General features: G+C 41.9%; 1 protein-coding gene across 2 annotated transcripts in view; it reads left to right on the top strand.

The window, feature by feature from the left end:
• PDE3B (phosphodiesterase 3B) overlaps positions 1–14,365 on the top strand; it is a 289,004-nt gene that overhangs the window by 204,803 nt on the left and 69,836 nt on the right. For both annotated transcript variants that reach the window (XM_030560452.1, XM_030560453.1), the window contains exon 5: positions 9,325–9,431. In XM_030560452.1, coding sequence (XP_030416312.1) covers positions 9,325–9,431 — 107 coding nt within the window. The remainder of the gene's footprint in view (positions 1–9,324; positions 9,432–14,365) is intronic.

The raw sequence follows: 14,365 nt of genomic DNA on the forward strand, positions 1-14,365 counted from the left end.
TCAGCCCATACCTGCATTCCCCCACACTAAGCCCCTCCACACTTGGATCCTGCCTGCCCACACTTGGTGCACCTGTCATGGAGGGGCAGGGCCCCACGATGTTTCTGCAGCAAGCCTGGCCCTTGCACTGTGTCAGGGTTAGGTGCAGCCTCACTGCTGAGTCCCTGTCCTGAGGTGATTGGGGACTGCAGGGTGAATTCCCACCTTCTTGCATCCAGGGGCCTGTGCTCCCTACTGCCAGGCTGAAGCCTCCACATTTATTTATTGACAAATACAATTTGCGGAATTTTAAAATACCGTGTGTAAACTTTTTAATTTTTTAGCACAGAATGCTCAGAAGTAACCTGCCCTGGGAATCAGAGGGATAAACTTTGCAGCTGAAACTGCTCTTGGTTATTTCGGCCCTTCTGATGAACCTGAGAGGCTGTGATGCAGCTCACTGAAAGCTTCATGCCTAACATTTTATCACCAGTTAAAAATTGCTATAAGTACAGCAAGAGCAACCCTACTTAGCAGTGGCAACATAACTTGATAGTTGAACAAAACTTCCATGCAGGAGTCTAAATAATCACCCACTTCCCAAAATACTCCTAGTCTCTCATCAGTGTCTAGAATTTGGATACTGGCTAGGAGAAGCTGCAAAAGCAGGCTGCACTTGCCTGTATTCCACCAGCAGGTTTCGCTATTGCTCTCTCCCTTCACTGGCAGTATTAAGCATACCTCTCAGCCTTCAAACATACAAATGTGGGTAGCCTGTAAGTATGATGGCATCCATGTTGACCAGTACTCACGATTGACCCAGTAATCTCCAAAGCTGAATGCATGTGTCATGGTATAATTCCCCACTCTGAACCTTAGCATCCAAAAGATGGGGTACCAGCATGAATTCCTCTAAGCTCAATTACCAGCTTAGTACTTGTAGTGCTGCCACCAACCAGGAATTCCACTGCCTGGTACACTCTGGTCCCCTCAAAACCTTGCCCGGGGACCCCCAAGACCCAGTCCCTCTGGATCTTAACACAAGGAAAGTAAACCCTTTCCCTCACCGTTGCCTTTCCCAGGCTTCCCCTCCCTGGGTTACCCTGGAAGATCACTGTGATTCAAACTCCTTGAATCTTAAAACAGAGAGGAAAATCCACCTTCCCTCCTTCTTTTTCCCCCTCCCAGACTCTCCCTGAGAGAGAAAGTAATCCTAACACAGAGAGAAAATTAACCTCTCTCTCCCCCTTCCCTCCTTTCTCCCCACCAACTCCCTGGTGGATCCAGACCCAGTCCCCTGGGGTCTCACCAGAATAAAGAAAATCAGGTTCTTAAACAAGAAAAGCTTTTAATTAAAGAAAGGAAAAAACAGTAAAAATTATCTTTGTAAATTTAAGATGGAATATGTTACAGGGTCTTTCAGCTATAGACACTGGGAATACCCTCCCAGCCTAAGTATACAAGTACAAATTAAAATCCTTTCAGCAAAATACAAATTTGAACTTTGCAATTAAATTGCAAATGAAATTTGCAAATAAAGAAAACAAACATAAGCCTAACTCGCCTTATCACCTAGTACTTACTATTTTGAATCTATAAGAACCTGTATCAGGGAGATTGGAGAGAAACCTGGTTGCACGTCTGGTCACTCTCAGAACCCAGAGAGAACAACCACCAAAAACTAACAGCACACACAAAAACTTCCCTCCCTCAAGATTTGAAAGTATCCTGTCCCCTGATTGGTCCTCTGGTCAGGTGATAGCCAGGCTCACTGATCTTGTTAACCCTTTACAGGCAAAAGAGATATAAAGTACTTCTGTTCTATTAACTCCTACTATCTGTTTATGACAGCATGAGCCTTTATAGCTTATACTAAAGAACTTGGTTCTCAAACTGGGAGTTATCACAAACATCTTCTAGTTTGGGTACAGAGGGGAACACAACACATACACTGACCATAGGGTTGCACAACAAAATATATAAAGTGTGAATCACACAAATCTCAAATAATTTACAAATTCTTAATTTATTAATATTAAATCATTTTAAAATAGATTTCTTTACTGTGTGAGTCACATGCAACTGTACCATCCCCCAGCATAGATCAGCTGAAGGGTTTAAACCCCCTTGGCCTTCAAATCCCTAACAGAATTTATCAGAATTAATACACGTACAGAATTATTTATATTAATATATGCAGAAGTAATTGCTAACCCTTTGTAGACCACTTTGTAGACCACTGGAGAACAACTTGAGACATGTTCCCAGTGGGTTACACAACTACTATTTACCCATCAGCAGTCTCTTGTCTTTCTGAAAGTGAATAACTGTGTTTATGGCTCACTGTGATGGGCCACTAGTGAAGTGAAGAGTTATTTTTCAGTTATACAGCATATCAAATATATTTTCACAAAAGAAAAGTATATCTTATAATAAATGCATGATTTGAAATTTTGCTATGCAATTTCACATTTATAACAGTAGATGGCACAGTTTAACAACATAGTTACTCATTTATAGTCAATTTTCTAAAGGGCAGTATAGGTACATGAAACTTCAAAACCAGGTTTTGGATTAAAATATAATAACTGCAATAAATATAAAATCTTGGTGATTTGAGAAGAAGGCCAGAGTCACGTAAGGCTCAAACATCGTTTCCAACTTAAAAGACCTATAAAAAGTTTTCAGATCTGATCTGTAAGAAAATAGTCTGCTTCATTAAAACATATAATTTAGTATTTTATATTTACCACTAAAGAAGCTTTCTCTGATCCAAAGTTGAGATCATTCCATATTTACCACTAAAGAAGCTTTCTCTGATCCAAAGTTGAGATCATTCCAATTCAAATCTATGGAAGCTTAAAAATACAGGAATTTGGGCATACCTGCTTTTGTTTTTAAGGTATAAAACAGTATCTATTATAAGCCTCTCTTTTCAGATGTATCTAACTTTGTGAAACATTGACTCTTTGGGACTGAAATATTCCAAGCTTGGTCTCTGCTCAAACATGATTGTTTTGGAAAGTTTCAGCAAACTCCCTATGGTTATGTTTGAGTTATGAATCTGTGGTAGAAAGTATGTCTTTCTGTCATAAAAAGGTGCAATATTTTCCTCTTCAGTATAACTAAAAAATGGTTAACATTTGAGACATTAAATTTGGAATGTATATAGTCTCTGACAAGTAGTACACGGTTTAACAATTTCTTTAATGTTGTGTTGTGAAAATAACAATTATGAACATTTGAAAATGTATCCTGTATCATGATTATGAAATTTTATTAGTGTTTATGCTGCACTTTAATCATCCTGTGCACCTGTGTTGTGGTCTGTGGAATGAAATACATTGCGCCCATTGAGATGATCTCAACATGCTGGGAATTCTGCTACAAGAAATGTTATTCTGGATTACCCAAAACAGAAACACCTGCTGCTAATGCTCTCATTAAAGATCCCGTAGCCTAGTGGTTTAAGCACAAGATTGAAAACCATGCATTCTTGAGTTCTAGTCCCTGGTTTGATTTAATAGTAGTTTGCACTTACGTAACATTCTATAAATATTATTTAGTTAGGCCTCAAAACATTCTGTAAGGTAGCAGATCTGTATTTTACAGAGAGGGTAACTGAGTCACACAGAGATTATGTGTCTTTTCTAAGGTCATACAGCAAGTCAATATAAAGATCAGAACCAGTCTCCTAATTACTAAGTCTTTACTTTATCCACTACACTACAGTTTTGTTCAAGGGAAATTGCTTCACCCATCTTTGTTTTAGTTATTGCATTTGTAAATGCCAACTAAGAATTTTGCAAAGACAGATGAGCATTGTATGAGTTCTGCAGATGAAAAAGAACTATGAATACTGTCACATATCTGGTTGATCTCCACCTGTTGGAAACTCAGACTGCTGTGAGGAGATCCAAATGTTGAATATCACATGCTCTTAGCTTTCTGGAGCTGGGCAGAGTCCCTTGCTTTGAGCCTTTAGGCATGCATCTTATGTCTGATACCCTTCTGGACAGTGGGGACTCCACAGTCAAATTGCTTAGGCCCTGAAACTAGTGCCATCTCCCCTACGCCTATTGAACAACTGTTGGACATTTCCTGTTTTTTCTCACCTGTCTCTGTTCTATGTGGGGATTCTTCTTCAAGTGTATGCATGCCCAGTGCATTGTCATCAGAGATTTTCCCACAGCCATATCCCATTGGGGCTGTGCATGTGCCTTCTGCTGCCTCATACTATTGCATGATGATATAAATGACAGAGCCACCCCCAACACCCATTAGTTCCTTTCTACTGCTCATGATGGTTATTAGTTCTATCCTGCTAATTCAAGCTCTCTTGTTTGGGTATTGTATATAGTTTGGTACTCATTAATAGTTTTAGTGTTAAGATATTTTTAATAGGAAATTTTCTCTATTGGGGTACTTTTTTTACTCTGGTTTCTGCCATTTGGATACTGGATGCTGGGACATGCTTCAGTTCTCTGGCTTCAATACCTTCAAGAAGCCAGTTAGTGACCTGCAGTCCAGGTGCCTGAAGTGACTAGGAGAGGCTCATGTCAGAGATAGGTGCCAAATCTGCAGGCACTTTAAGCCCAGAATTAAAAAGGATAGGGAGATCAGACTAAAACACCTTCTGATGGAGGCAGCCCAGCTTCCCCCCTCAGAGACTGCCTCTTCGGAGAGCTCCTCCCGTATTGGCAGAGTCTCGATGCCAGTCTATTCCATTACCAAGTAAGAGGCACCAGAAGACAACATTGAAGGACTCAGTATCCTGGAGATCAAGATCCATGGCACCAAAGTCCATCAAACCTGCTGGAAGGGAGGGTAGCGTGAACTCAATCCAAGGCACTCTCCGATACAAATAACTTCTCAGACAGGGTCATTGACTCTAGCATTGGTACCAGCCCCATTATGATCTTCCCCTAAGGCAGTACCAACTGGTTCTGGGATCCTATCTTTGTTGGCTTAGTGACAGCAAGAGGCTACCCTGATGCCATCAACCCTTGAAGCATATGCTGTGGCATGTGACCAGCTGAATCTTTCTATACTGGTTATGCCATGGTTCAAAAATCATCTCACCTGGTACCAACAGTTATTCATCAGGATTTGTCAATTTCTTTAGTTCAGTGTCTGGTACTGTGGACACCTCCGGGCACTCTACTACCTCTCTGTATGGTACTATATGTAGTTAACCAGAATTTTTGACTAACTGACACCCTCCCACACTCTCCTAACATGCTGGTCTCATAAACAGATAGCTAAGGGTTAATGTCTCTTTCACCTGTAAAGGGTTAACAAACAGTGACCTGAAACACCTGACCAGAGGACCAATCAGGAGACAAGATACTTTCAAATCTGGGTGGAGGGAAGTTTGGGTGTGAGTCCTTTGTTCTTGATCTGTTCTCTTTCTGGGCTCTGAGAGTGACCACACGAATCTCCAGGCTCTTTAATCTTCTGTTTCCAATTGTAAGTACAGAGGTAGAAAGACAATATAGGCTTTTACATTGTTTTTCTATATTTGCAAATGTGTAGTTTGCTGGAAATAGTTTAAATTGTATTTTTTCTGGATAAGGCTCTTTATCCATTTTCTATAAGCTAAAAGACCCTGTAACTGTTTACCATCTAAATTGCAGAGATAAACCTTTTACTTTTTTCTTTTTTATTAAAAGCTTTGCTATAAGACCTGTTTGATTTTTTTCTCCTAGTTAAGGCTCAAAGGAACTGAGTCTGTGTACACCAGGGAATTGGTGGGGAGAAGGGAAAGAGAGCAGAGGGGAGGGAAGGATAAGTTTCCTCTTTGTGTCACATTCAAGGAGCTTGAATCTGTATTGCCCTGAGGGAGGGAAAGGTAAATTTCCTCTTTGTGTTAGATTCACGGAGTTGAATCACGGTGATCTTCTAGAGTACCCAGAGCGGGAAAGATCTGGGAGGAGGTAAAGAGGGGGGAGGGAATGGTTTATTTCCCTTTGTTGTGAGACTCAAGGAATCTGGGTCTTGGGGGTCCCCAGGGAAGGGTTTGGGGAGACCAGAGTCTATCAGGCGCTTGACCTAAGTCCTGATTGGTGGCAGCCTATCAGATCTAAGCTGGTAATTAAGCTTAGGGGAATTCATGCTAGTACCCATATTTTGGATGCTAAGGTCCAGATTTGGGAATTATACTATGACAGCTGGATAACAAAGCTTTTACTGTACTACTATCCATTACTCAGCTTAAGTTGCAAAGGGATGTGTTGTGGAACTAAAGGCTTAACTCTGCTGGTGAACCATATGGGGTCAATATGGTTTCACTTCATGGAATTTGTATTTTCAATTTGCTTTTTAAAAACTGTCATTAAAATATGTTAGAAGATTAAGGTCGCAAACTAAAGCATTGAGAAGTTAGGAAATTATACAATTAAGGTTGCCTGTGGGACCCTTAATTTAGCCTCTTTGTGTTTGTGGATTATTACACAGTCTTTAATTACATATGTTCCCATGTTTTTTTCATAGAAATTCTTCCTCATTCAGTGCACAGAGAGGTCAGTTCTCAAGGAATGAAACAGGGTTGTATAATGAATGAGTCTTGCTCTGTCTCATTCATTCCAGAGTTGAAAGTTGTGTAGCAAATGAGACAGAACTGGAGGACGAGAAATGGTGGCCTTGTGTTTAAATTATCCAACATACTAAACAGCTGCTCATTCAGTGAACTGCATACATCCTGTGCACTGAATGAGGCAGAGGATCTGTGAAAAACTGAATATGTGATCAAGTGAGTATAGGTTATGTCATAGACCATATGCACCTTAATTTACAAGGACAACTCAGATTGGTCTATAGATTGCAAGCTGGATTTCAACCTTTGCACTTTCATGACAAAATTCTGTGTCCCTAGTATCACAAATATTGTAGTGGTTCAGCATGCCCACCCTTACCTAATAGCATGCCAGAGTGTATAGCTGAATTTGAGGCAGCAATGTGCATAATCTTTCCCCTTCCTTCTCCTCTCCTTCACCAGCCCAAAGTATTCTAGCATTTTTCTGCTCTCCAGATGGGACCATGAATTAACCTACTTCCTTCTGTTGTTGTTGACACTCTCCCCACAGTTGCAATAGAGAGAGCAAACAGATACTTCATCTTTGAGGTGATGCTTTCAGGAGACAGAAGTTGTGTGTGTGTCTGTATATAAATTTAAATTTGTAGTTTATCCTTAAGTGTCCCCCTGCACAAAGGTGAATGTCATCCTTGGATTCTAAGCTTGCTTGGGTGGTCTTCAGACCTTTCTGTAAGGTGTCGAGTGTGTTTAAGTCCAGTAGACTACTTGTGGAAGTAGCTGTTCACCAATTGCATGAGCAGTTCATCATCTGGTCCTGAGTGGGTGGGATATACTGTACATTTCTATCGATTTTGTATTTTTATTGCCTCCATTACCAGAGCATCTGAAAGACCCTCACGATATTTAATGTATTTATCTTATCCAGCATTATTATGATGGGGAATAAAAGTCTATAAGTACTATTGTCTCCATTTTATAGATGTACAACGGAGGCCCAGAGAAACTAAGTGACTTGCCTAAGGTCATAGAAGAAGTCTGTGCCAGAGCAAGGAGTTGAACCTAGGTCTCCTGAGTCCTAGATTGGCACCTTAAGTGCTTGATACTCTTCCTTTTTTATATGAAATTTCTACCTTTTCAGGGCCAGTCTTTTTTCTGATGCTGAGAAGTTAAATGGAAGAGGTTATGTCTTTGCTATATAAGTTAAAATTTCTAATTTGGAAATACAGCTGTCTTTTACCTTTCCCCACCTCTCTTCCTGCAACATAGCCACTGTAATAGTGAAATTTTATAAAACCAAGCATACAAATGGCTGTCAGCTAATTTCTGCCCCCCCCCACTGATGATGAACACACTAGTTCCTGTAGCTAAGATGACTTGTATTTCTACTCTGCTGTCCAAAGTCAGGTGTTTTCCCTCTGATGTTTTGACTATATTAAGCTCAGTGTCTCTGAAGAAAACTGAAGCATTCTGTCTCAGTGCTAAAAGATCTACCACGCCTATGCCAGAACTGTTACCAAGTAACTTAGAATTATGCATCACTTAGTTGCTTCAGGAGAAATATGCCTATTGATGATAATTAGTAAACGCATCATCAGGTTTTTCTTATGTCAGCAACAGTTTTTTGGAGCCATTTGTAGGTGTGCCCTTTGCTCATGTGACAGTGAACACAGAAGCCATTCCAGACTGATGTATAGAAAATTCAAGGCCATTTTACAGAGGATAATTCTAATTGTTTATTTTCAGGTTTAAATAAATATGATGTGGATTTATTTACTTAGAATTGGTGTATATGTAGTGCTCTGGAAAATAGCCTCTAGTGTCTAATTAGTGGTTAGTGAACAAAGATTTTGCAGTTCAGATAAGCAAACAAATAGCTTGCTAGAACTTTGTTATAGCAGCATCTCTCCTTCCTGCTATAGCATCAACTGTCTTTACCAGGATTTAGTTGTTTGTCCATAGTGTGCCATAGCAGTCACAGCTGTATTGGTGCATATAAAAACATTTGAGCAACCGCTCTAAAGAAATTCACTTTTTATTGTAGATGAAATTTCATACCATTCAGGGACCTCCCTGTCACACAGTGCATTCTGGGGCACCACTAACTGGCTGCCAAAAATTCAGATTAAAAGAAAGAAAAATACTAGGGTGACTTTACTAATAGCAAACCTCAAAATTGACTGAAAAGATTTGCCCGTCTCTTATTAGTCCAAAGTTGAATTAAGATTTTGGTATTGATTTATTACCAATACTCATTAAATTAATGTATGGGCAGCATAGATTTTATGCTGTCCCACTAAGCAAAACCAAACCAAACCCAGTAATGATAATATTGCTTTCTAGTTTATTCATAATTAGATAGCTTGAAGAAATTTGTCAGGCCATAACATTCCTTTAAAAACTTGACTATGTGGCATTTGGGAGCAGGGCTCGAAACAACTGTTGGAGAAGGTAAGGTACATTTTCTAAACAATACTAAGGAACGTTAAGATGCTGTGCTAGGTGAGTATATGTCTTCAGCCTACTTACCACAGCTTTGATGTCTTTCTAGAATTACTTCGGTGTTCTCCATCAGAGTCTCATGTCATACTCAAAGATTTATGTTTTATATAATAGATGGAAACTAGTTCATTTTACTTGAAGGGTAATGGTACTGTATAAGTCATTATAGCCTACCCATTTTGCTACAGTGTGTCTAGATTTGTGTTACTAAACTAAAATGAGCTGATTTACGTATGCATTTGCCCTTATAACTGAATAGAAAGCAAAAAAGCAAAACAGATTAAAAGAATGCTTGATATTTTTCATTTTAGCCAAGGATCCCATCCAAACGGGCCTTTCAGTACAAATCTACTGACAATACCAAAACAAAGGTCATCTTCGGTGACATTGACTCATCATATAGGTCCCAGACGAACTGGTAAGTTAGCAGTCTTATTCTACACATCTTGCAGCATGTTGCTATGATTATGAGAAATTTAGTTTAAATTAAACCCTCTTGTACGTCACACATTACAATAATTTGACCTATTATTTTGTACATTATAACAGTGTAAGTTAGCATCAGTATGTAGCACATGCTTGAAAATAATTGTAATCTAATTTACTTTTAAGAATATTCAGAGGACATATTGAATATTATCTCAATACAAATCTAAAATATTAATACAATGCTGTATAACTGGACAAAGTCTCTCTGCTACTGTATTAGCACACACACCTGCAGGCTTTTCCAGAGATATATAATGGTTGTCACTAAATTTTTTTGCAAAGTTACTGTAATAACTTATGTCATAATTTTTATTTCTTAGAATTATATTACTATTGTTTGTATTACAGCAGTGCCTTGAGGCTTCAGTTCAGAAATGGTCCCCATAGTACTGTGATGTGTACAAACACACATTAAGAAACTGTCCCTACCTAGTAATGAAGCTTACAGTCCAAGGTCCTGATTGTGCTATAAGCACCATATAGACAGACTCCTGCATCTGTGGGAAGCCCCAGTGAAGTCATGGAATTCGTTGCATTATCAAGCCTGATGAAAAGAGATTTTTAGCCTAAGAAAGGAGTTTACATTTTAATAATCTTTGTGGAATACGAGAAAAATAGAAATATCAGATGCTGCTATGTAGTAGCTTAGTAAGTGTTGAATTTCGTAATGACCAGTGTATATATAATGTGTATACCGTGTACTAGCAATTAGAATTGGTCTCTTTGCCCATATGAAATTAGAGCCTTAGTATGCAATTCTTCTGCCAATTCCACCCATGCATCTCTGATTTTACCATAATTTCAATAAGCTATTAAACTGTGTAATGTAATTTTTAAAAAAGAGACTTGATTGCCTGTTTAAAAATAAGTATACAAGTTTCATTGGGGATGCATAACTATTTTTTTAATTAAAGATATCATTATTCTTCAAACTGTACCGTATATTTTTAAATCCGTTCTTTTCACTGGGTTTGTCTAGTTTATTCACTGATTTTAGGCTCATTTCATTTTCCTAAACCCTAAGCAGCCTACAAACTCAGGCCCTGCTCCTGCAACTTGTTGCATGTGGCTAGACTCCTGTGCCTCTTATGGATTAATTGCAGGATTAGCATCTTGGTGACATTATATACAGCATAAAATACTGTGTGTAATCCAATATTTTAAAAATATAAATATAAATTGAAAATACACTGAAACTGAAGAACCACTCAAAGGATCATCAAAAGTTGATTACTTTGCAAAGATGGCCTTCTAATAAGGGTGGTGCAATCCAGGGATACTTTTTCAATCTGTTAAAACAGATTATTTGAGAAGGGTGTTCTTTTGCACAGATTGAACATTTACCTATTCAAACATTGTGGTTTTAACATATTAGATCAGAGAAAAGAAAATTGTAGTTTAATATATAAATTGAAAAAATATTCAAATATGGCTGAATATTTACTAATTAAGTATCTCAGTGAAAAAATAGAACATTAAATGCATGCTTAATTAAGGGAAAACAGAATGCAGTATTATCCAATGTGGAAAATATGACATGTTTAAATATATGCAGTGATGTCTTTGGTCATATATTGTAGTCTATTTTATACGTATAATTACACTAAAAAGCAGTTAAGAGAACATTACTAAGGTTGCAAAAATCAACCACTCAAACATTAGGAAATGCCGAGATTAAGGTTGTCTGTGCACTGAAAGAGGCAAGGGTCCTCTGGAACAAACAGTATATAATTATGTAATTAAAGTCTGATATATAAGGCATGTGCACAAGGTAGGGGGAAATTAAGGTCACGCATGGCATTTCCTAACTGTTGAGAGCTTGACTTGCAGTCTGAGTAGTGTTTTAATATTGTGTGTACATGTGTGTAATTTCCTTGATCTTTAAAAAAGCAAACTGAAAAATCAAAAATTCTATCTTGTCATATCATATTGACATTCACATAGGTCATTAACAGGGCTATAACCTTTAGATCCACCAGAGCTCTGCCACTTGACCTAATGGAGTAAGTGATAGAAGTGGTAGGTTCTTCTTTGAGTGCTTGCTCATATCAGTTCCAATTAGGTGTGCGTGCACTGCGTGCACGTTCGTCAGAAGATTTTTACCCTAGCAACACTCGGTGGGTTGGCTGGGCAACTCCTGGAGTGGCGCCGCTATGGCGCCGTATATATACTCCTGCTGACCCAACCACCCCTCAGTTCCTTCTTACCGCCCATGTCAGTCGTTGGAACTGTGGAGTGCGGTTTTACTGACCTCCATCTCCCTAGCTACTCGTAGTTCTCTAGTTACATTTTGTGTATATAGTTCAAAGTTACATAGTTATAGTTAATTCTTATCGTTCATAGTTAGTGTTATAGTTAAGAGAGGTTCGGGGATTAGCCCCTTCCCCACACCCGGTGCCGGGGCCCATGCCCGGTTCACCGGGTTTCAAACCATGCTCGACCTGTCACAAGCTGATGCCGACAGGAGATCCACATGACTCCTGTCTTAAGTGCCTCGGGGAATCTCACCTGGCAGACAAGTGTTGCATTTGCAAGGCCTTTAAGCCAAAAACAAAAGAGGAGCGGGACTTTCAGCTAAAACAACTCCTTATGGAGGCAGTTCTTATCCCTCCGCCTTCAGCACCAAGCGCTGGACAATCGGTGGGCAGAAGCGCCTCCTCAGCACTGGACCGCACCAGTACTGCCAAGGCCTCTCGTCACCGGCCGTCGCCGGCACTGAAGTCGACTCGGCACTGCTCCTTCTCCCTGAGGTCGAGAAAGCCTAAGACTTCTGCTGCTTCCGTGCCACCTGCACAGCAGCCAGAGAGCTCGTCTAAGTCAGATTGCCCAGCACTGACACCTGCCCCGGCACCGACGACATTGGCACCGTCGATTCCGGTCCCACAATGGCCATCGAGTCCGGTGCCTGTCAGCTCCCCGGCGCAAGCCGTGGTTGAGCTTACTATTCTATCCACGCCTGAGACATTTTCAACGGCGAGGGATCTGATTGCCATGACAGAGTCGACACTGCCTCAACCCCCGGCACCGCTGGTGCTGTTAATTCGGTCTATCGGCAAGCCTGCCTTGATAAGAGCATCCTCTGTCGGCACAGCAGAGCGGCACCATATACGATCATGGTCCCGCAGACATTCTAGGTCCCGTCGGCACTCCTGCTCCCAGTGCCGCTCGCAGTCCCAGCACTGTTCTCCTCCTTGGTACCGGTTGCACTCGCGGCACCGTTCAGTATCCCGTTCACTGGCCCGCTACTCTCGGCACCACTCCAGCTCCCAGCACTGCTCCAGGCACCATGACTCCCATAGCCGCTCCCGACATCAAGCCTCGAGATCTCGGTCAACCTCCTGGCACCGCTCCGGTTACAGGTCCCGATCTCGTTCCCAGTATGCCTCCCGGTACTGGTCCCCGGTGCCGAGTAGGGCAAGGTCTGCTAGAGACAGAGACTCTGCCCAGGGCTTTTCAGCCCCTCCATAGCCATCCAGACACGCATCAGTGTCGTCCCACATGCACAACTCTTATGCACAGGACCACAATTCCAATGTGCCCACCAGAGTCTTCCAAGAGACCCAAGCCCAGGACCAAGGACCCCATCAGTGGTCATTCTGGACACCTTGGGCATACCACCAGGCCCAAGGCGTACCAGTAGTTCCATCCCGCTCTGTCCCATCAGAGCACCGAGTGCCAGTGGCGACAGTTAGCTGTCCCCCTCTGACTGCTACAGAGGAAGCCCCAGTTCACCCACCGGACTCCCAGGTTCCACTGGAGCAGGAGGTCACCCAAGAGCAAGAGGCCACACAGGACCCGCTCATTGCCGGCATCTCCTCTTCCTCTTCTCCAGATGAGGCAGTGGCAGGAACATCCTCCTCAGGCCCTCCTCCAATCGACCTGAGAGCCCATCAGGACCTCCTGAGGAGGGTAGCACTCAATATGAACCTCCAGGTGGAGAAGGTCCCGGAGGTAGAGGACCCGGTCATGGACATTCTGTCGGCGGATGCCCCCACCAGAGTGGCCCTACTGTTTATTCGGACCATCCAGGCCAATGCCAATACTATATGGCAGTCTCCAGCCTCTATCCCTCCTGCGGCCAGGGGAGTCGAGGGTAAATACATGGTGCCCTCTAAAGGGTACGAGTACTTTTATGTCCATCCTCCTCCCTGCTCACTAGTCGTCCAGTCTGTTAATGAGAGGGAATGCTGTGGCCAGCAGGCGCCAGCCCTGAAATCAAAGGAGGCTAGGCGAATGGACTTACTCGGCTGCAAAGTGTACTCGGCAGGGGCCCTATAGCTCCGGGTGGCAAATCAACAAGCCCTGCTTAGCCGCTATTATTATAAGACCTGGGCAGCAATGGGTAAGTTTACGGAGCTACTCCCTCAAGACTCCTGCCAAGAATTTGCTGCTCTCTTGGAGGAAGGGAAAAAGGTGGCCAGAACTTCCCTCCAGGCTTCGTTTGATGCAGCCGATTCAGCAGCCAGGACTCTGGCCTCAGGTGTTACCATGAGGCGCATCTCATGGCTTCAGGTTTCAAGCCTCCCATCGGAGCTCCAGTATACCATCCAGGACTTGCCATTTGATGGTAAAGGTCTCTTCTCGGAAAAGACTGACCCCAGGCTGCAAAGCCTAAAGGACAACAGGGTCATAATGCGCTCTCTCGGCATGCATACCCTGGTGACCCAATGCAGGTCTTTCTGTCCCCAGCCTCACTGCCTGTACTCTGCACCTAGACAAAGACAGGACTTTGGCAGGCGGCGTGACCGAGGTGGTCGTATACAATAGTCAGGACCCCAAGGGGGTCAAAATCAAGGTCCCTCAAAACCACCACTGGGACCAAAGACGAACTTTTGAAGATGCGCCCGAGGGCGGCGTACCAGT

This window comes from Gopherus evgoodei, chromosome 4 (genome assembly GCF_007399415.2).
Source record: "Gopherus evgoodei ecotype Sinaloan lineage chromosome 4, rGopEvg1_v1.p, whole genome shotgun sequence".
Classification (NCBI taxonomy): domain Eukaryota; kingdom Metazoa; phylum Chordata; order Testudines; family Testudinidae; genus Gopherus; species Gopherus evgoodei.